General features: G+C 35.6%; 2 protein-coding genes across 12 annotated transcripts in view; both read left to right on the top strand.

Annotated features, from left to right (window-relative positions):
- Positions 1-21,336, top strand: part of LOC125780363 (zinc finger BED domain-containing protein 4-like) — a 298,323-nt gene extending 276,987 nt beyond the window's left edge. Inside the window, exon 2 of one of the 2 annotated variants that reach the window (XM_049462645.1) lies at positions 7,281-21,336. In XM_049462645.1, the coding sequence (XP_049318602.1) occupies positions 19,689-21,170 (1,482 nt within the window). In that variant the 5' untranslated portion in view covers positions 7,281-19,688 and the 3' untranslated portion in view covers positions 21,171-21,336. The remainder of the gene's footprint in view (positions 1-7,280) is intronic. The other variant, XM_049462646.1, reaches the window with a different exon arrangement.
- Positions 1-24,450, top strand: part of LOC105222100 (electroneutral sodium bicarbonate exchanger 1) — a 762,556-nt gene that overhangs the window by 358,644 nt on the left and 379,462 nt on the right. The window lies entirely within an intron of this gene.

The following is a 24,450-nucleotide window of genomic DNA, read 5'->3' as shown; positions in this document are numbered from 1 at the left end:
ATTTCAATTGATCGGAGATCATGGCTTTTGTCTCTTCATATTGGTCAAGGCAATTTTCATATTTGGCGTAAGCCGAGGATTTGAAATTTTCGGGTAGATCTGAGTCGTCAGTTTCTACTATCGCGTCATATGCAGATTGGAGACGTGTCCAGAAATTGTCAATATTTTGATTTTTGATTTCTAGCACCGATTCAGAGTTATCTTGGATCAGTGAAGATGAAAAACGAGTGCAGTATCTTATTAAGCTGTCACTCTCAGAAATGAATTTAGCGTAAGAAATATCTTTTGCCCTTTTTTGCTTTGTAGCACCTTGCTTCGAACGTGTAGCTTCTGCCGGTGTACTCAGTGGCGTAGCTAGCATAGGTGACACCCGGGGCGGATTTTGAAGGTGTCACCCCAAAACTCAATCAAAACTTTTAAAGTAAAAAAATAATCATTTACATTTTATTAAAACACGAGTATTACAAATATTATATTAGTATATTATGTGAAAAAATTAAAATTTCTTCCTTCTAGCTTTGACACTTGCAAACTCCGAAATCACGTCTTCAAAATTTATATTTTGTGTTGCTTCATGTTCTATCGTTAAAATACCAAGATTGTTTAATCTGGTTTCAGTCATTGTAGACCGCAAGTAATTTTTAATTATTTTTAATTTGCTGAAACTTCTTTCACATGAAGCGACTGATGGACATATTGTCATAAATAACTTTAATGCAACCGTTAGATTCGGAAGAGAAGCTGTAAAGTCCCATTCCACAATGAATTTCAAATAGTCCAGCGTCACCCAATTAGAGACAGTGATATTAGCCGCTTTTAAATGTCTTCTCAATCTTGGTATTTCTAAAAGTAGTTCTGTTTCTGATACTTCATCGTAAAGGTTAGTAAATTTTGATATAGCAAATTTTAACTGTTCAGTGTTTGCCAAAAGCAAGGTCTTTGACTGCACAACTTCAAACAATGAAGCTACGTCTTTAATGGACTTTACTCGTGTTTCGAGTTCAATCTTGAATCTGTCAATACATTCTAACATGTCCTTTTGAAGTTCCGCTCTAAGTGTAAGTCCAGTATCGGTGGCTAACTCACCGGGCATGCGTTTCTTGCGACGAATTCGTCGTTCCATCGAAATGTTGTATTCTTCCGATTTTTGTACAGCAAAATCTATTGCCTCTCCTGCTAGATGCAACCGTTTCTCTCCAATGAATAGACGAAGTGCTTCTAGTTTTATGATTATTTCATCAACACATAAACCTTTACTTTGCAATGCAATCTGAGCATAGTTCACTTCCCTTAGCACATCATTCCAAAAGAAAAGAAAACAAAGAAATGAGAAATTGCACACAGCAGAGATAAGATTTTGTGCAGCACCTCTAGTTTCTAAATTTACGTCTTGGTCACATAGTTCCTCAATTGCAGATATTATCCCATCAAAATTTTCAGCCAATACTTTTACTGCACCATAATGAGCACTCCAGCGCGTTGTCGAAAGTCTTTTAACAGATGCTTTGCAGTGATTGAGGAGCACTTCCCAGCGGCTTGTGGAAGTTGAAAAAAAGTTAAATATTGTCTCCACTGCTCCGAAAAATGTAACACAATTCACATTTTGTGCAAACGAATGTTGGCCGCATAAATTAATTGAATGATCTATACAACCAATAAAAATTGCTTTATTGTTTTTTTCTTTTATAATAGCTTGCACTCCCCCGTGTACACCACTCATAACTGCAGCATTATCATAGCCTTGAGAACGACACATCATAATATCTAAGCCATCGTTTTCAAGCTTCTTTAGTATTTCAGCGCTTAAATCAGCTGCTTTTTTTCCATGTAAGGGAAAAAATCCTAAGAATACTTCTTTGACTTCTACTTTTCTATTATTAATTTTTACATAACGAATTACTTCGGACATTTGATCGACATGTGAAACGTCAGGTGTGCTATCAAACATGATTCCGAAATATTTGGCCGATTTAATTTCGTTGACAAGCTGACATTTTACGTGATTAGCTAAAACATTTATGAACTCATTTTGTATTTCTGGCGATAAATATGTTACTTTAGGTGATTTTTCCTGCTCCAAATATAATATATGTTCTTTGAGTACAGCATCATACTTTGACAGCAGTTTAACTAGTTCTAAGAAATTACCTTTATTGGTAGACCCTTGGGTTTCATCATGTCCACGAAATGCTAAGTTTTGTTTAGCTAAAAACAAAGTTATATCAAATAATCTAGATAAAAGATTTTTCCACTTCTGTTTTTCCGTATTCATTAATTGCAAGGTTGCGTCATCTATTGTGGTGTGAGTTTTTAATCTCATTTCCAATGTTTTCCACTTTTCGAAATTTTCTAAATGATCACATGAAGTTTCATGGTTCAATACTTTAGGATTTAGTTTCCACCACTTCTGAAATCCAGTTGTAAATGTTCTTTGTATGTTACCGACAGCAAATAAACGACAGCAAAAACAGTACAGGTTATTTGATAAAGGAGAAAATACCATCCATGATCGTAGAATTTTTTCACCACTAGGCATCTCTTTATAAAACCATTCCTGTGAAAGATGACGAGAATCACCTTTAATATTTGAACCATGACGAGATACAGCAGAAAATGGTCCTTCTTTGTTCTGGAAATGTTCACTCCCCTTTTTTACTATGTCAATGCGAACATTATTGGGAACCGGTAAACTCCAATGTGAAACATCTCTCAAGTGTTGCACTTGATCGGTCGTCTTCATTGATTCTGTATTGTCGATGTTGCTATCTGAATGTGATTCTTCAAGATGTGAATCATTACTTTCGTCAGCAGGAGACTCGGGTACTTTACTTGAACTTTGGGCGCTATCTGCTTTTGTAACATATTTGAGAAGAGATCCAGACATGCTCTGAATTTCATCCATTTTAGCCTTTTTGGCTTTTCTCTGCTGAAACCCGCTTTGCCTTTTCGAAGTATGAATTCCCTGCGGCATATTTCGTTCTGGATATCCTAAAAATATTTTTATTTAGTAAGTGATACGTTGATTTCATAAAGAAATTGTAGCAGTAAATAAACACGTACACGGAGAAAACAGCGGTGAAAAAATTAATAAATTTTAAAATCTAAATACAAAAAAATAATATCTCTTCTTAAAAATTAAATTTTTTTATCAAAAATTAAAAGCTGATATAATAAATTAATAAATGAGATAGCAACTTTTACAACATATTAAATAATTCATAAGATCAAAAAGTACTGACTAGATTTAATTTATTACCATTTGAATGTTGTGTGTGTTCTATGAACTGTAATACAATAAGTGCTATGTCAGCATTGAAATTTTTACTAACCAATATATTAATATTTCTTTTTAATGGATTCTAATAATAACTACACAATTTATAAATAATTGCTATTCTCTTTACAAATATTACAAATACTATCTGTAAGAATACTTCTACTAATTTTTAATATATGTATAGTAAAAAATTATATTATTATTTAAAATGCAGATAATACAATTTGCTTTACAGTTTTTGATTTTAATAAACTGGTTAGTAATTTTTCGAAACCTTAGTTATTATAATTTATCTAACCGAGATTTAAATTTTCGTTTAGGCTTAGTAAATATAGTAATTTTTCACGAACATTATAATAAATTTTATTATATTTTTTTCTCCGTGTACACGTTACGTAACTAGCTTTGTGAAATATATTTTTATATAAATTAACAATCCTGCAACTGGGTGTAAATATGTATTTAAGTAGGTATGACTAGAAAATAATAGCAAAAATACTTTACTTACCTTGTTTATTTTCTTCAAGAATCTTAATAGTCGGTTTTATACAAAAATTGTTGTTTTTAATATCTAATAATTAACAAACACTTTGCACTAAACTTTCACACGTTCACGTAAAAGAATATTGAAATAAATGCGGTCGGAAACAAAAGAAATCCAATCCACAACACAAGTGACGAGCTCTATTTCAAAGGAATCCCCTGACTAGCGTTGATTGTGCGAATTCCACCTAATTCTCTTTTGTAACGGCTAATCAATTTGTACAAGTCAAACGAAAGTTTACCGCCCAGGACTGTATCGTTTTGCATGCAAAATTTAAGAAATTCTTGAAGCGTGTTAAAAAAGAACTTACATAACAAGTAACATCTCAATAAAATTTAAGAAACATGCAAAGTAATTCAAAATAATCACTTAAATAACTCAATCACTTAAATTACATAATATCTATTAAAGTGCTGCTCATTAAGCTTTAAAATTTATATGTAGCTTAAATGCTAACACAACACCCTAATTACACGAAAGTAACAAAAAAACTGTTATACAACACCCTATTTTCTAGAGCAGCGTTGTCCACGGCCTATGCGTAGAATAGCGCACGGACAGTGCCAGACACCTCACACCAACATGTCGCGACAAGTGTCTGTGAAACCACGATTGTGCTACTGTATTCAACTTCGTAGGCAAGCAAAGCAGAATTTTGCCATCAGTTGACGCTAGAATAACCAACACAAGCATAACGTGCACACAGTCACGTTGGACAACACTGCTGTATATACTGAGATTGACAGTGTGCACATTGTTTTGTTTTTAAATACTCGCATCAATTTATTATGCTCGTGGTACGATATTATAGTTACCTAGATTATTTGATTAGTGGCGGTTATGCTCTCTGCCACAGATTTACGATTTTTTATAGGTAGAACTGATTGTCATAGTCGGGCTCGGGTGTCACCCCTAACCGGGTGACACCCGGGGCGGACCGCCCCTGCCGCCCTCCCCTAGCTACGCCACTGGGTGTACTTGGACTTTTGTCATCAGACATCATTTTCGGAATTTTTAAAAATTGAGTAGATTTAGAATCTTTAGAGTCTGTGCTCTTTTAGTATCAATAAATTAATAAAAGTGAATTTTTTTAGTATAAATTCAGACGAATGTAAACCCGAAAACTCTTTTGCGTAAATAAGAGTTTTTATTTCCGAATTAGCACGTAATGTATTGAAATACGCGTTTATCGTTTTACGAATTTTTTGAAAATATTTAAACAAAGTATATATTTAATATATTGTATATAGTATATGTGTGTACATATATATATATTGTTTCCGGACTTATTCGTATGCCCTCGTATAATATAATTAATATATTCTATATAATATAAGTGCGTACATATATATATATATATATATGTATATGTATATATATAATTTGATTAGTATTATTATTTAGTATTTTTTTTTCTGTGCACGGACTTATTTGTATGCTCTCGTATGCACTCTCGAAATTACAGGCGTCTATACCCTTTGTATATGTGCCTGGTCTGTATGTAATGCGCTATGGTACATATATTTAAGTATTTTTATTGCTTTTACGTTCTTCCGTTGTAGGCGCGCTACGAATCCAAAAGAGAGTGCACCATGAGCAAGTGTTCACCTCTTTATGCTTTGCGTTTTTAGTTTTAACTTCGTATAATATAATACGGAGTTGTTACTATTTAATATGTATGTATGTTCGAATTTATTATGTCTTTAATTTCTCTTCTTGTCTTTTTATTGGCCTTTTGCTTATTTATTTTTGATATACTGCTTGCTGTTTTGAGGAACAGAAGGAGTATTGCGGAAAATCTTGCAAGTGAATACTTGAAATTAAATTGTTGTTTGATTAGTTTCTTACGTGTGTTCGTAACACAGGGGTAAGCAAATAGGCAAATAAAAGATTTTTTTTTGTTACTGTTTTATATATATTGATGATATATATAATTGAAATTTGCGCGGTTTGTGCCGTTCAAACGGATTATATTAAATATAATTCCGTTTGTTATCATACATATGTACATAGATATAATAAATATAAATGAGAAACGATACACTTACTTTATCTCGCCTCAAGGGGTTTTGGGGGATAGTAAGCGGTCCGGTTTTCCCGTCCTGTTGTCCCGCGCCTGTGTGCTCCGGTTTTCCTGTTGTGTTGTCCCGCGCCTGTGTGCTCCGGTATTCCTGTTGTTGTTATTATGTTGTATTAATGCTTTTTGTTTTTTACCGATCGCGCCCGAATGATGTTTAGGGTTAGATTTTTATAACGCGGCGCGCTCGTTTGATTATGATTTGTTACTTTTTATGTATTATAATTTGTTTTAAAAACTTAAGTTTTATTTTATTATGTTTTTACACATGAACATGTAATCATATAGCTATGTTCATATAAATATGCATATGTTATTGTTTTTTAAAAAAGAACTTCGTTTCTGTATTTTGTTTTATAAGTGTTATTTCTTTTTATCTCCTTTTTTCACAGCACTCCGCTTAACTTTTTACTCCAACTTGGTTTTATTCTTTTTATTTCGTTTTTTTTTTTATATGTATGAATGCCACTGCACTCTTTATGTTTTTTTTTTTAATTTTTAAATTGATTTTTTTTTTCTATAGTGCCTTTCTGTGGGCTCGAAGGACCATGTAATTATATGTTAATTTCCACGCACTCACCGCTCTGGATTTTATCAAAATGGAGAAAACACAAGAATTCCGCAAGAATTTCACAATCGGTTTTTATTGAAAAAAGAAGGTGTTCCGATATCTTTAACACAACCTTGGAGTTTAGAAGTTTAAGATATGTACATAAGAGTTAAAAAAAAGAATTGGATATTCGCACAAATTTGTAAACGTTGAAAAGAACTGGATATTCGCACAAATTTGTAAACGTTGGAGCTCGGGTTGTATCGCACGGCTATATCAGCGGATCGCATAAAAAAGGAAGAAGTGACGAACTTGTTTCTCCGCCCCTTTTGCTCCCTTTGAGGTTGAGGTGAAAAATGTAGTGATAATGTCGTTATGTGTGATGTGGATTGTAGGTGGTGTAGAGATGAGTGTGGTGAAAGAAGCGTGCTAGTGACGTATGTATATTTTAATGCGGGATTATTGTTGTGGTTAGGTGTTCGGTGTTGGTTATGTGTTGTGTGGGGCAGGAGACTGAAGCTCATTTAGCCAATATGAATTTTTAGTTTCGCGATTTCACGCCCGATTTATGTGTTGTTTTTAGTTTATTTCGACTGTTTTATATAAATTTTAGTTTTGTTGGCACACACTTTTAATATGTGTTAATGTTTTTAGTTAAATTAGGAATTTTGTCCATATTTCCTGTACTTTTTAATTTGTTTTGATATATGTATGTACATTAGGGTGATTCAAAAATTTTTTTTTTTTTTTTCAATTGGTACTCGCAAAAATAGGTTCCTAGACATCTCTAAGAAAGCCTCCCCAAATATGAGATTTTAATTGTAACGGGAAGGTCCTCCGCCTAACGGTTTTCTATTTTTTCTTATTATCAGATAGAAAAATTTATATCTCGCTTCCAACTACTTGAAAAAATATCCTGTTAATTAGGTTTTGTAGGAAATTGAATGCTCTAAAATATGGTCTCTTATGATTTTTTCGTAAACCCAACCGTTTAAAAGATATTAACGGTTGAAATTTGACTACTTTTGGAAAAATTCTTTATTTCTTATTAATTTTATAATTCAATGAAAAAAAATAGAGGTCCAATCACTTCCCTCCGTCCTAATGTAGGCAGTATTAATCTGATCTTTGGATACCATTTTGCTCAGCCTGGCGGTTTCTCTACAACTTTCTATCGATGTGCAGAAAGATCGCCATGAGTCGTTTTTAGCTTTCCTGACTGCATTTTTGTATCTTTTCATAATATCTTTATATGGCTGCCAGATTTGGTTCTAAAACTATCATTGAAAGCTTTCCTTAGTTGTGTTCTCAAATTTTTGAGTTCACATTTCCACCAAGGAAGAGGCTTTCTCTTTTTCAAAACTGTTAGTGGAGTAGATTTATTGAAAGTTGTGGTTAAGATTTTTTCCAACTTCTCTACTTCTGAATCTAGTTCCTCTGGATTTCTGATACTCTTATTGACTCTCTTTTTGAGGCGTTTTGTTGCTATACTGGTAAGTTTTTCCCATGCTGTTCTTCTAGGAATCCGTTATGTGAGAGGAGCACTGTATTTCTCGCGGATGCTGAAGAGTATCCAGGAGTGATCCGACGTGGAAGGCTTATCGGATACCCTCAAGTTATCCACAACGAGACTGTCCATGTCTGTTGATAGCGTGAGGTCAAGCACTTCCTCCCACCCCGGAAACCTATCAGAGCTTGGTAAAATAAAAGTTGGCTTATCGCCCTTGTTGCATATACTTAGATTACTATTAAGAATATACTGCAAGACTGACTCACCTCTGGTGTTTATGCTGGAGCTACCCCATACGGTGTGCCTTGCGTTTGCATCACACCCTATTAGGACATCTTCTTTTCTACTAGTTTGGTGAGCGGGGGCGGTGGTATGTCTTCGTCGTGGGCCAAATAGGCCGAGACCAAGAAGAAGGGCTTTTCCTTCTGTTCCACCTTTACCACTAGGATATCTGCTGTGCTGTAATTAGGACAAAGAAATGCACTTATACTTTTATTGATAAGAATGCATGCCGTAGGTTTACCTTTGTTCCGTGTGTAAAACAGGTTATAGCTGCTGCTGTTTAGCCCTTTAATGGTATCTTCTCTGACCCAGGGCTCCTGTACTAGGCTGATGTCGATGCCCCCCTCGTTCATGAGGATTGTCATATTCGCTGTAGCACTCTTCGAGTGCTGCAGGTTTATCTGTACGCATCTTAAGTTATTGGGCATCTCGGGTTTTTTCGATGCCCACATTCTTTAGTAACTGGCTGGCATCGTCGACCTCTTCCGTGTCGTCTTCGTCAGTCCCTTTGTCGCCATGGAAGATTTTTAACCTGGCCTTTCGAATTCCGAAGCTGATTTTATAGTCAGTCTTCTTGAGAGCCTCAATGGACTCGTCGCAAATGGCCACCAGTATTGGTCTACTTGCTTTATTTGATTTTTCCTCCTTGATCAGCTGCCACTCATCTATACCAGGTATAGATTTATTCTGCAGCTTAATACACCTCAGGAGTTTTTCGCCTGGCTCCTCTAATGGGGACAGCCAAATGCGAGCACGAGGTCTCTTCGGAATGTTCCTGACCTCAATTGGAGTCCTACAAAGGCGCTGCTGATTTTCGCAACACTACCCGTCAGGAAATCTAGCGAGGCCTGTCCACGCACTTGATGACTCTGTAGCCCCTGAGGATCTCAGCGGAGTCAAACTCCGGGTGAGGACCCGCCGGGTTGTCGAGTACATAGCTTAGCACCGTACTCGACAATCTGACGTCGATCTCCACCCATCTTTCCTGATACGTACTCGGTGAGAAGGAATTTCCAACTTTGATGGCCACTTTCAGGCTATCCCTGGCTGCACGCAGAAATGCCTTGCCGCTGGTGCACTACTGTGTTCGCCTTCATTCCGCATCGGTTTTTTTAGGCAGTGTTTCAGTAGTAGATCGATACCTTTTTTGTGAAGTGCTCTCCTGTTTGTTCTCTTCTAGAGGTTCTGATTGCTTCCTTTTAGGTAGCTTTCACATTCCTCCACTATTGATTTGAGGCGCTTTGTTTCTGCCTCATCAACTGGGGTACCGGCTGCCCGGTCTTTGGCTATCTTCCCTAGTATGTAGACTGTCTTCTGGTACCGATTTTTCCCCAGCTGATTCTGGGATTTCTTGCTTCTTCTTTTTGATTTCTCCTTTAGCCACCAGTGCACTTTGGTTGGTGCTCATGGCAGCTTTGGAGGTGGACACTGCCTCCCTTAAATCTGCTGTTTTCACTGCTGTATCTACCGGTATACTTTGGTTGGTATGTCAGGCAGTACTCTTACTCGTCTCCTGGCTGGAGGCGAGTAATTCGTCTTCTTCGGATTCCGTAATGGGAAATCCTGTATTCATGTCCTTAGACGTCCCTGTTGTCGTCAGTTTGGTTGTTGTAGTTGTTGTTGTTTCCGTTCATTTTTGGTCCCATGAGTTAGCCGGAAAGAGTTGGTCACTCGTCCGCAGAGCCGGTATGCGGAGAGAAGGCTTTTATACCTCCGACCTCGCCCGGGCATCGGAGGGGACCGTTTGCGATCAGCTATTTATTACCTCCCGCTGACCATTCCGCGATACAAGCGTATTGAGAGTTTTAAAATGATTATAAGAACTTTCTTCCTGAGAATGGTTGGTTTGAACTTCCATAGAAATTGTTGCTCCTCTCCAGCGTTCAAATCTTTAATTTTTAACATTTGTTTTACGGTCATTCTCAAATTTTTGGTATTAAACATATATATTTTGTTACTATCAATTCGGCTTAGGAAAGCAGCTATTTTCTTTTCTTTTCCACTTATGTAATCAATTTTCGCATCATACTCCCCCAATTGTACTAACCAACGCTGTAGCCCGGCATTTAATGGTATATCCTTACCACAATTTTTTTCTGCAACCATCTGTTTTAAGATCAAAATTCCTTCTGTATAAATAAGGTCTGTAATATTTTTCTGCCCACACTATCGGTAACTCTTTTTCTATAGTTGGGTAGTTTTTTTCGTGAGTGTTTAATGTTCTCGAAGCGTATGAAATTGAATGTTCATCTTGATTGAGAACTGCGCCGATAGCAAAGTTACTAGCATCAGTTATTAGTTTAACTCTTTTGTTAAAAATTGGATATCTTAAAATGGGAGGATTTGTAATCAAATCTTTTAATTTTTCAAAGGCAGTTATATAACTTGGGTTATATAAATTATTGCCGGTTAAATTGAAACGGCTAAAAAATTGTATTTTTTTGGTCAAGATGACCTTTATTGTTAATTGTTTTGCAAAGACTAAATTACAATTTCAATTATCAATTATTTGTAACTTAAAAATTACTTATGCACGCGATTTATTTTTTTGTGTCTCGTTATTTCGCGTGTGCCGGATGTTGATTTGTTAATTGCTCGACAGTTGTTGTAATGGTTGCATTATTATTGGTCAGCATTCATTCCTGGCTGTAGTTTATACTGCGCATGCCGGATGTTGATTGGTATATTGTTTATCCAGCATTATTCTGTTTATCGCAGTTAACTTTAGTGTTGCTAACTTATACGTTAATTTTTGCATCTTTTTTTAGATATGCGACCATACGGTAAACTATTTTAGAATAGTCTTTGATGAATATCCAATAGAAGCCTATGAAACCTAAGAAAGATTTTATTTGTTTTTGCCAAGTGGGTAACTTAAATTTTTGTATGGCTTCCACTTTATTTGGGTTTGGCCTTATCCCTTCAGGGGTTAGTAAATAACCTAGAAAGTCTGTTTCTTTTTTTTTAGAAAATTGCATTTATCTAGTCTTACTTTCAATTTCGCTTGTTGTAATTTTTGAAATATTTTCTTCATATTTTCTAAGTGTTCTGACAATGAGGTACTAAAGATGAGAATATCGTCTAAGTAGACAACGCATATTTTATTTATGAAATCTCGGCGAACTGAATTAATGAAAGAACTGAATGGCTTTCTTTGGAATTCAAATGAGATAAATCTAAGTTTTCCATGACACTGAATTCTATTGCGCAAATTTCCTGCTTTTTATATGGATTAACTCTTTCAAAATGTATTGTATTTCCTAATATATTAATAAAGCTATTCTCTACATCAATCTTAGCTTTAAGGGGAATGATAAAATTTTGACCTATTATAGCTTCATACTTTTTGCTATCAAAATCAATTACCTTCCACGATAAGGTACCTGAAGCATTATATTCATCAGGTATGGGAGTAAATATTCTGTGTGTCACTTGATTGATACCATTTATTGCCCTGTACCAAAGAGATGAAGAACGCTTTTGTTTAAAAAAATATTTATCTAAAATGTTTGGTTTAATTAAACTGGTATCTGAACCTGTATCAATGAGGCATGTAATTTCATGACCGCAAATTGTTACAGTTATTAGGGGCAATTTGCAGGTGGAGACATTTTTACCAAAATTTACATCCTCCTCTACATTACTTACCTCCATCGGCTGATAACTCGCCTCGGTCCAACTAGGTCTAGTACTTTGAGTATCAACACTCATGTGTAAATTTGACTTGGTTTGATAATTATTATATCAATTATTTAGTTGGAAACTTGATTACTTTGTTCTCTAATACTTTGGTTAGGAAAGCGTTTACTCTGCACTGAGTTCTGGTGGTTATAGCTATTATTGGTTTGAGTATTTTGATTATTTCTCCCTTTAATATTATTTAATTTACTAGTTTCGAACGTCCTTTGATTATAATGTTTCCCGTTATTGTATGAAATAGCTCTCTTCTCGTCTAATAACCAACTTATATTTTGAAAAGCTATTATACATTTCGAGTAAGGTAGCACTTTCGTTCAAATGAGTACGATAACTTCCGTCAATTTTTTCCAATAAAATATCCCTAAGATCCCTATCTACATTTGTAGGCATATAATATATTGAGGGTTTTGCCTCATCAAATTCGTAAAGCTCATTAATCCTATAACTGGAGTCCAAAAAGAAATCAAAAAGTTCTCTTAAATTACTAACCTTAATATTTCTGCATCGATTGAAGATTTGCGAGTAGGTTTCCTCCGGTTGGTATTTTTGTTTCAAACGCTTATTTACCTACGTCGAGTTGCTATGGTTTGCCAGTTGTTGGATGCAGCTTCCTGCTTCGCTGATTAGTTTTTCGTTTACAACGATTTGTGTAACGAACTCCTCCAAATGAGACTTGTTGTTACATAAGTAAAAACATCTTTCTCACGGTTTAATGGGTTTAAATGACGAAAGTGACTTATAACTTTATCTTAATAATGTGGTTTTTGGCCTAATGGATTAGCAAGTTTGTTGTAGTGGTAATAGTGTCTAAAATCGTTTAGACAACAGACCGAGATATGTTGTTTAACGTATTTCTTAATATCCTTTGTGGTGAAGTATGCTGACGTATGCAAAGGTTCTCTGTTTGCTTCTTTCGCTTGTTTGTCAGCCATTCGTTTCCTTGAATCCCTGTGTATCCAGGTATCCACATAATTTTAATAATGTTATTGTGTTGAGAAATAAGGTTTTTGCCGTGAAACGTCTTTAAAATCGTCCTGAAGCATGCGGGTACCAGGTTTAAAAAATGGAGCGTAACGAAAAAGTCTATATCATCGTACCTTAATAATTAAAAAACTATAAGTCTTAGAAACAAAAATGTGGTGCGATTTCGCTTATATAGTCAGCTCGCTGTTATGACATTGAGTTTGTGTCCGGGTCGAGCGGGGCGGCGAGAGGCATACCGCGTTAACTGTGCGAAACCGGCGCTCTCGCTTATTTCCATTCAGTGTAACTCGTGACTCCGACTTTATAACGCCGTAATTCTTTCGTGTGTTGTCAAGTTTATTTAAACCGATTGATTCATACAAAAATAAGTGTAATTATTACAGTATTTATATTTAAAATAACCAGAAATGCTTTTTTGCTATTTCGGCCTCATCTCGTGCAAGAGCCAGCCAGAAATATAAATTACGGCTATCGTTACAAAGAGGGGCTATGGGCCACGCATATGTATCCCAATGTCCGGCGCCGAGCGGGTTTCGGGAACGTCGCAAAGCTGCTGCCGCTGACCTCTCGAGTACCTCTACCACTGGAATACCTATACTTATGGACATAACGGATGAACAGACGATCGATATATCTATTGGATCTGCCACGGAACTGAAAGATGTCCATATCAGTAGAAGTGAAGCAATGCCAAATTATTGGCGTTCAGCGGACAAACGCTTCAAAACGGTATTTGGTTACTCTTGCAGCGTTTGTGATCGACTTTGGTTCAAAAGAGACGTAAAGAATGTGAAAGATCGCAACATTTCTTTCATTCAAACAAAATTACCCGATGAAAATGTAACGGAATTTCGCTTATGCAGTACCTGTGGCAAATCGATAGATGCTAATGAAATCCCAACGCTGTCGTGCTCAAACGGTTTTCGTTATCCTTCAAAGCCGAGCGGACTGCCGCTGCTTGACCCGATCAGCATTCGATTGATTTCACTTCGGTTACCATTTACGCAAATTCGTCGATAACGCTACGAAGGTAACTATTGTATAAACGGCCAGGTAATCAATGTACAAAATGGTGCAGCAATTACCGAGGCGGATAGACGACGATTTTGCTTTTAATGTCAACATAAAAAAGAAACGTATTCATAAACCGAATTACTTGATTAGGTAGATTAGTCGAATTTCAGATTGAGTCTGTCGACCCCAACTTTGCCTCAGGATCTGAAATCCTGCTGGCTCGGCAACATACTTTGCTATGGAATGAGGAACAATGTTTGGATATTGCTCCGGGACAGAATTCATCTCCGATCAACATAATCTATGATGTTCACGGCGAGGAACTATCTTTCCCTCAAATATACTACTCGTAATAATAAGTAATTTATGTTTCTATTATGTACCTGTTCTTTTATTATTAAAATACTTAAAACAGTGCCAATCTTGTTTTCATTTCAATATTTTACTTTAAAAGCGATTCGCTAACATAGACGTTTCACGTTAAAACCAACGGCCGTGTGCCCCGGCACAGCCCCACCCGATTTTTCTTGTGTTTCGTTATACATATTGTTGGTAGGTTTGTTGTTTGTAATAGAAGAAATATTTTCTGTAGAAGAAATTTGTGAGAATTTGTTATTTTCTTTTAAATTGTTGCTAGTATTTTTTGCTATACTAGCGAATGTAGAAGAGTTTCACTTAGTGCAGGCGTAAACTGAGTGTTTTGTATTTTTATTGCTTCTCGCATGGAGCACTTTTTGTCTGTTTTTATGGTTATCATTTGTTTCATTTGTATAAATTTGGAACATATTTTGTCTGAAGATGAGTGATTACCTGAACAGTTAGGCAAATGGAACGAGTACAAGAGGATGGTTGGTGAGGGGGGAGAGCGCACATCGCTTTGTTGTATGACCTAAAAGTTGGCAATTTTTGCACCTCATAGGGTTTGGATAGGATGGCCTTACCTTAGTTGTGTACCATGACACTTCAATTTTTTCAGGTAGGTGATATTTATCAAAGGTCAGGAGAACGACTCCACTAGGTACTGGCTTTGGTTAATGTAATTAGGGAATTTGAAAATTGATATAACTCCCTGTTCTTTTAAATGTTCAATAATTTCATCGTCTAAGATTTCATTGAGGCATGGTGCGTAAATTGTTCCTTTTGTGTAGCTAAGGTTGTTATGGAGTTTTATTTCTACATCACATATGCTAAATAAAGTTTTCGTTGATATGGATTTTTGAGCTATGTTGTTGGTTTAACCTAGTAATAATAGTTTTCCGGCTCTAAGCTCCGATATATTTATTATTTCGCTGTTTATATTTTTTAACGCTTTGTGCACAGCAAAATACGAATATTTTTTTATGGGTTTTTGTGAGTTCGTTGCACTTTGCACTAAATATCTTGGATGGTCTTTTGTCGTTGGAGAAAGGCTCGGGAAATTGTTAATGGGAAATGCTTGAATTTTTTTCTTTTTGATTTGAAACTTGTTGATAACAGGGAGAACCTGTTATCACTAAGGGAGTGTCCCCCTGGGGATATGTTTCTTGTTGTTCACTATACTATAATATATACACCAGAGTGTCCGTTATTTCCCAAATTTATTTTTGAGTCTACAGTGGCCTCAATAAACAATCAATATTGATGTAAATAATGATAATTTTTTGTTACAAAAAAAAATCATTTTTAGCTCAACTTTGACCTTGAATAACTTTGACGGAAGTGATTTTTTTGAAAAACTTCAGAGAAACTTTTTGTAGATCGTTCAATTTCCTACAGGAATAATTTGGTGCCGCAGCAATGTATCAATTGGCTTCGCAAAGAAAAAATTAATTGCAAAATGTACGAAACCCCCATGTTATTTAAATGGGAAATAAATCGTCGTTGCGGCACGGGTTATTGTCAATATTAAGAGCTCATATCGGCTTCATAATATTTTTAGGGCATATATTAAAAATGTTGAGGGCGCTGCAGACTCAAAAATAAATTTGCGAAATAACGGACACTCTAATATACACTCTTTAAAACGTGCTTTAAATGAAAGTTCTTGAAGTTAGAATGCACTTACGAAAAATGGTGTAAGAAAATAGCAAAAACACAACCGTTCGCTTTGAGTATCAGTCGATGACTGATATTTAAATACATATAACGGGTGATTTTTTTGAGGTTAGGATTTTCATGCATTAGTATTTGACAGATCACGTGGGATTTCAGACATGGTGTCAAAGAGAAAGATGCTCAGTATGCTTTGACATTTCATCATGAATAGACTTACTAACGAGCAACGCTTGCAAATCATTGAATTTTATTACCAAAATCAGTGTTCGGTTTTTTTTTTTTTTCGGACAAATTTTGTTCAGCGATGAGGCTCATTTCTGGTTGAATGGCTACGTAAATAAGCAAAATTGCCGCATTTGGGGTGAAGAGCAACCAGAAGCCGTTCAAGAACTGCCCATGCATCCCGAAAAATGCACTGTTTGGTGTGGTTTGTACGCTGGTGGAATCATTGGACCGTATTTTTTCAAAGATGCTGTTGGACGCAACGTTACGGTGAATGGCGATCGCTATCGTTCGATGCTAACAAACTTTTTGTTGCCAAAAATGGAAGAACTGAACTTGGTTGACATGTGGTTTCAACAAGATGGCGCTACATGCCACACAGCTCGCGATTCTATGGCCATTTTGAGGGAAAACTTCGGACAACAATTCATCTCAAGAAATGGACCCGTAAGTTGGCCACCAAGATCATGCGATTTAACGCCTTTAGACTATTTTTTGTGGGGCTACGTCAAGTCTAAAGTCTACAGAAATAAGCCAGCAACTATTCCAGCTTTGGAAGACAACATTTCCGAAGAAATTCGGGCTATTCCGGCCGAAATGCTCGAAAAAGTTGCCCAAAATTGGACTTTCCGAATGGACCACCTAAGACGCAGCCGCGGTCAACATTTAAATGAAATTATCTTCAAAAAGTAAATGTCATGAACCAATCTAACGTTTCAAATAAAGAACCGATGAGATTTTGCAAATTTTATGCGTTTTTTTTTTTTAAAAGTTATCAAGCTCTTAAAAAATCACCCTATATTAGAATAAAATTGAGAACATTGTGTACACATATATATATGATCAAATTGAATGCTGAATTTTGTCCATTTCAACTCCTTCACAGTAATCCCCTCCCGCTGCAATACACTTATGCCAACGAATTTTCCACTCATCATAGCACTTGGAAAATCCTACGTCGTGATGGCCATCAGAGCTTTCTTCGTTTCAGCTTACGTATTCTCAATTGAGTCAAAACGGTGTCCTCAGAGTGATCGTGTGAATTTGCTGAAGAGCTAGAAGTGAAACGAATGTAAACGAGGCGAATGCGGTGGTTGCGGCACGACATTAGTTGAAAATGTGGCGAAATGATCACGAATAAGTAATGCAGTATGAGACTAACATTAACACTAACTAACAGTAATAGTATCGCCAACTTACAAAAAAAAATTACCAATTCGAAAAACGTGCGAAGTATAAATTAAAAATTCCCCTTTCAATTTGATGATAAGTAGTATATGAGTATTAGGGCGGGTCGATTTAAAAATCGCTCATTGCTCTGTGAAAATCGTATTCTAGGGATCAAAATAAGAAACTTTGCCGAAGGAACCATATCTCTAAAACGAATTTTGATGTGCCCCAATTTGGGTCGAACTTTTGGGTAGGGGCAAATTTTGGAAAATCCCACTTTGACCCATTTAGAGTGCTCCAATCGAGTCAAAATATATGACCGACCCCCACTAACTTTGAACGGCCGATCCACCCTTGCCAGTGGTACACCCCCTGGAACTCCCCTGGGGGGTTCCCCATACAATCGTTTCAAAAAATCATCATTTTTGGCCTTTACATGAAAAAATCAGCTAAATGGCTATGTTTTTTCTTTATTTTTATTTATTTATTTATAATAATATCTATTTTTTCTCTTAAGAAATTTATTTATTTGAAATATTGTTTGAAGTCTTTTTTACTTTCAAGTCTGGGCAATTTCGCAGGCTCTCTAATGTCGTCGCCATAACAGCCTCTACATTTTCCGGTATAACCCGTTTGGAAACGCTAGCTAGCAATTGAACATGTCGCTCCGTTCCTTGTATGTGTGATGGAATTTTTGGATCATTAAACGGTGGATCATCTTGATTTAAATATTCTTTCAATGTATCGTACGGAATGCTTCGCGTGAATGGTGGTTCAAATACGATATTTATATCATTCAAATTGATCATTTCCGTATAACTTGTGCAATTAAGTTTATATCTGGTTTTTTATAAACTCTCAGTTCCATTGGCTCGTCAACATCGGTTCGATAGCGTAGAATTTTCTTGATGGCACAGTCGCGCTTTTCTTTCCTATCATCAAACAACATTGATAAGAAGATATTTTCCGAATGCGCATAATATGAATTATCTTTAATTACTTGATTGACAATTTTGCGTAACCGAGGTTCTAGAAATCGTGACCAACCAATGAACTTGAAAAATAATGCACTGCCGTACACGACAGAGCTGTAATACTTGATATTGAAGTACATTGATACATAACATTTAATTATAAATTCAACCAGAATTCTTAAATTTGCATCTGGATTTTCCGTTGTCACATATAATCGCAATAATCTAGCGGCCTTGGTGAGCCAACGAGAATGTACAATTTTCCCTGGTTTGATGTTAGCCAGATCCACCGGAACCACGCCGCTAGAAATTACATGGGCCATGTCGTATCGAATCGGTGAAAAATTCTTTTTTATCAGGGGCATATTTTGCAACTCAATTTTCTGGAAGCCGTCCATCAACTAAAAATATATAATAATGAAATAATTAAAAATTATAATAAATGAGTGATAGCAATAACTTACCGGAAGAGTTTCACAAGTTTCGATTTGACGGCTCAGCTTTCCGCATTTACATGTTCCAATGTAAAAATTTGTTTCCAGAGATTTTACATACTCTGTAGTGATGAGCGATATTTCACTACCGGTGATTTTATCACTGTGATTGAAAAATCGCTTATAGTCACTGCTATTGTTAGCCCAAAATATCAGTGATTGGTGATTTTTCTTCTAACCAATATTTCACTGTGAATGAGATTTACAATTGGCACTAGCTATTGCATGTGGTGATTTTTTTTGGTGTTCGAAGTAGAAGTAGTGATTTTGAATACTTCTTTATTCACTGTGAATATATGTGGTGATTGTGGTTAGACGCAGAAATTTTGATTTTGAATACTTTTTCACTGTGAATATATAAGTGTATTGCGTATTACTTAATTCCGTTGAACGAATGCTTATTACAAATATTTTGAATTCGAATTTTTTTAAATTTATGAAATATTGTGAAAATGTCTTTTAAAATAAATAAAAAACGTAGTGAAATGTGGCAATTTTTCGATGCAATTAATGAAACTCATGCAAAATGCAAAATTTGTAAAAAAGAAATATCCTATAAAACGTCGCATACGAATTTAAAAAAGCATATGCAAAATCGGCATCCAACAGTGGAACTTCCAGGAGCAGCGACCGTGCAAAAAATAGGAAGTAAACAAACGGAAAATCCAGATGCACAACATGAAGTTACGGAAACAAATGTACAATACGGTAAAACATAACATCTTTACTTCGGATTTCAGTTAAGAGATTTAAATATAGTTTCAGAGCCTGTTCTGCGCCAGTCTAAAATAACTGCCGGGATATGCAATATGAAGATTTCTGCAAAGGCAAAATAGGAAATAGATGATGCGTTGCCAATGCTCTTCATTAAGGACTTACAACCTTTCAGCATTGTCGAGGACAGCGGATTTGTCCAATTCGTTAAAGCGCTAAATCCTGCATATGAACTACCCAGTCGGCATGTAGTATCAAGAACAATAATTCCGGCATTATATGAAGCATGTGTCGAAAAAGTGAAACTAAAAGTGGCGAATGGTGTTAAATTCTGCATTACAACCGATTGTTGGACATCTCGCAATACAGTGAGTTACATTGCAATTACACTACATTTTGTTAGTGAAAATTTTGAATTTAACAATATTTTATTGGATTGCTGTCCAATGAGTGAGACACATACTGCCAAAAACTTAGCCGAGCAAATACAAAATGTCACAACTGAGTGGGGGGTATTTGATAACATAATATTTGCAGTATCTGATAACGCGAATAATATAAAGAGTGCCTTACAAAATGAGCTCAAATTACGCCACTTCGGCTGTTTTGCGCATACTTTAAATTTAATTGTTAAAGCAAGTATAAGTGGCCATGACGTTAATACTGTTTTACAAAAAGTAAAACAAATTGTCGCTCATTTCAGAAAAAGTACATCCACAAATGAAAAATTTATGAGTTTTCAACGCAATGCTGGTACCGAACCTTTGAAACTAATTCAAAGCGTTGAAACTCGGTGGAATTCTACTTTTTACATGATTGAACGTTTTGTAAAAGTGGAAGATGCTGTTAAAAGTACTGTCGCTCTCATAGATAAGGAATTACCCCGAATTAGTCCTGAGGAATGGTTGTTGTTAAAGGATTTACTAACTGTTTTAAAACCTTTCGAGTATACCACAAAAGAAATAAGCGGCCAAAAATATTGCACCGGATCAATGGTTATTCCTATTGTAAATGGTCTCAAAAGCGTGTTTACTAGGTGGGCAAAAGCCAATACTTATGTAGATCCTGTAAAAGCAGTGACTTTTGAATTATTAAATGGTATAAATGAAAGAATAGGAAATACCGAAAGGAGCAACACTCTAGACATGGCATCATTCTTGGATCCTTGTTTCAAAAATTTCGCCTTTTCTGACCCCACAATAGCCGACATGTATAAAAACCGAATCATTGCAGATGTAGGTAGAATAATTCAAGAAGCCCAAGCAAATGAACCCCAAGAACCACAAGTAGAAACCTCAGAGTTTTCAATATGGAGCTATATAGACTCCAATATTGCGTCAAACAAGCCGCGAGGTACTTGCAATTCAAGAGCCATTATCGAGGTTCAGCGTTATTTGGAAGAGGCAGTAATTGCTCGGAATGGGGACCCCTTCAAATGGTGGCAGCACAACAAATATAAATATCCATATCTGTCTCCCATAGCTCGGATAAAATTAGGATGTTTAGCGTCATCGGTTCCCTGCGAACGGCTTTTTTCTCAAGCCGGACTTATTTTGAGTGAAAGAAGAATGCGATTGGACGATGAAAAAACAAAAATGTTGATTTTTTTAAATGCGAATCAGTAATAGTTTTTTAACTTGTGTTTTTTAAATTTAAATTTAATGTGTGTGTGAGCTAAGTTTTTACTTTTTCTTAATTAATTACTTTGACTTAATCTAATAATTTGAATTATGTTAATTTTATTTTCAATCTACATAAAACTGTTTATTTTTGAAAATCAATTAATTTGAACCTGTGCAATTTGAAATAAATACTATTTTTTTAATTTGAGCATTTATTTTCATGTCTATTATTAATATTAATAAGTATTAATAAATAAAAAATTCATGTTTATTGAATTTTGTTGAATATACAAGTTATTCTGTTTTAATTTATGGAAATTTTAAGGTATTGCATTAAAAATAGTTCCTTTTATTTCAGATTATATATTTTTGTTTTAGCTTAATTGCAGGTTTGAACTACTTAAAATATCTGTTATTAAGAAAAGTAGCGATCGCAATAGCTATAAAAAATCACAGTGATTTAAAAATCGCAATCACTCTTTTCACTGAAACTAAAAAATCGCTACTTCGCTCATCACTAATACTCTGTAAATTGTTGGGTGTTGTTTCTTTTCTTAATTTGCTTTTGATACTTGTCAAGCAATTTATTCAATTTATTACATACACTTTTTTCGGCATTATTTCCATACCAAGTTTTTCCCAAATTCCAATCAACTTATCTTGTACTTGAATAGTGAATGATTTATGGGAAAAAATTTTTTTTTTCTGTTTTAGCACGTTCGCTTATGTAAAAATAATATCGCAAGATATCCAGATGGGTTGGTAAATTAAGATCAGTCAAAACAGTAGACACACCAAAAACAGTAACATCATGCTTGGGTATATGACTCATTGGGTTTTCGATAGTTGTTGATGTAGTTGCTTCATCTTGCGGTGTAGAGGATGGTGGATTCATTGTAAACTTTTTGATTTGGAATGGTCACTTATTATTTTTTTTGAAATGCCATAGTGGTTATTGCTTTAGTTCTCCTCACTTTCAGAGGTAATAGGAATGAAATGGTAATTTCAATTCTATTTCAAAATTTGCCCCTACCCAAAAGTTCGACCCAAATTGGTGGATATCAGAATTCGTTTCAGAGGTATGGTTCCTTCGGCAAAGTTTCTTATTTTTATCCCTAGAATATGATTTTCATAGAACAATGGGCGATTTTTTTGCCTCCCCTAATATCGACCCTGCCTATTAAACATATTTTGATTCCTCTTGATTGAGTGCAATACTGGCGTTTAAAAAAGCTAGGCTCAGTTGCAACTTTAATAAAAACAAGAAAAAGCTTTAACTTCGGCTGCACCGAAGCTAATATACCCTTCATAGGTGCATTTGTTTTAGTAACTATGTGTTCAGTTTGTATGGAAGCTATATGCTATAGTAATCTGATCTAAACAATTTTTCGGAAAGTGTATTGTTACCTTAAGCAGTAGTCCAAGTAAAATTTCGTGAAGATACCACGTCAAATGCGAAAGTTTTTCATACAAGCCCTTGAATCCGATCGTTCGGTTTATATGACAGTTATATGCTATAGTGAGCCGATCTGAACAATTTCTTCCAATATTACATTATTTCTAGTTATGAACAATAACTCATATCAAATTTTGTGAAGATATATCGTCAAATAAGAAAGTTTCCCAAGCAGCATTTAATTCCGATCATTCAGTATTGTATGCTATAGTTAACCGATCTGAACAATTTATTCGGAGATTACATTGTTGCCTTAGAAAATAACCTGTGCCAACTTTTGTGAAAATATTTGGTCAAATGCAAAATTCTTCCATGCCAGCACTATGTTACGATCGTTCAGTGTGCTTTGTAAGCCGATCTAAATAATTTTTTTGTATATTACATTATTATCTTAAAAACTAACCTGTGCCAACTTTTGTGAAAATACTTTGTCAAATGCAAAAGTTTTCCATACAAGAACTTGATTCCGATCGTTCTGTTTGTATGAAAGCTATATGTATAGTGGTCCAAAATCGACAGTTCCGACAATGAGCAGCTTCTTGAAGAGAAAATGACGTTTGCGAAATTTCAAAACAATACCTTAAAAACTGAGGGACTATTTTGTATATATACAGACAGACAGACGGGCATGGCTAAAACGACTCAGATCAACATACTGATCATTTATATATATACTTTATAAGGTCTCCGACGCTTCCTTCTAGGTGTTACAAATTTCGTGGCAAACTTAATATAAAGGGTGATTTTTTAAGAGCTTGATAACTTTTTTTAAAAAAAAAACGCATAAAATTTGCAAAATCTCATCGGTTCTTTATTTGAAACGTTAGATTGGTTCATGACATTTACTTTTTGAAGATAATTTCATTTAAATGTTGACCGCGGCTGCGTCTTAGGTGGTCCATTCGGAAAGTCCAATTTTGGGCAACTTTTTCGTGCATTTCGGCCGGAATAGCCCGAATTTCTTCGGAAATGTTGTCTTCCAAAGCTGGAATAGTTGCTGGCTTATTTCTGTAGACTTTAGACTTGACGTAGCCCCACAAAAAATAGTCTAAAGGCGTTAAATCGCATGATCTTGGTGGCCAACTTACGGGTCCATTTCTTGAGATGAATTGTTGTCCGAAGTTTTCCCTCAAAATGGCCATAGAATCGCGAGCTGTGTGGCATGTAGCGCCATCTTGTTGAAACCACATGTCAACCAAGTTCAGTTCTTCCATTTTTGGCAACAAAAAGTTTGTTAGCATCGAACGATAGCGATCGCCATTCACCGTAACGTTGCGTCCAACAGCATCTTTGAAAAAATACGGTCCAATGATTCCACCAGCGTACAAACCACACCAAACAGTGCATTTTTCGGGATGCATGGGCAGTTCTTGAACGGCTTCTGGTTGCTCTTCACCCCAAATGCGGCAATTTTGCTTATTTACGTAGCCATTCAACCAGAAATGAGCCTCATCGCTGAACAAAATTTGTCGATAAAAAAGCGCGAAACACATTTCGAACCGAACACTGATTTTGGTAATAAAATTCAATGATTTGCAAGCGTTGCTCGTTAGTAAGTCTATTCATGATGAAATGTCAAAGCATACTGAGCATCTTTCTCTTTGACACCATGTCTGAAATCCCACATGATCTGTCAAATACTAATGCATGAAAATCCTAACCTCAAAAAAATCACCCGTTATTAACTTGGAATGCCCGTCCAGTCATAAACGAGTTGATTTAAAATGACATGAATGCCAATGCGATCATACGCTTTTTCGAAGTCAGTGGCTAACACTGTGATGTGATTTTTGGTTGAGAGCGCATCGGCCATAAAGTGTTGTAGGT

Source organism: Bactrocera dorsalis, chromosome 1 (genome assembly GCF_023373825.1).
Source record: "Bactrocera dorsalis isolate Fly_Bdor chromosome 1, ASM2337382v1, whole genome shotgun sequence".
Taxonomy (NCBI): Eukaryota; Metazoa; Arthropoda; class Insecta; order Diptera; family Tephritidae; genus Bactrocera; species Bactrocera dorsalis.
Note: the sequence above shows the minus strand (reverse complement) of the source record. Positions and strands in the feature narration are given on the sequence as shown.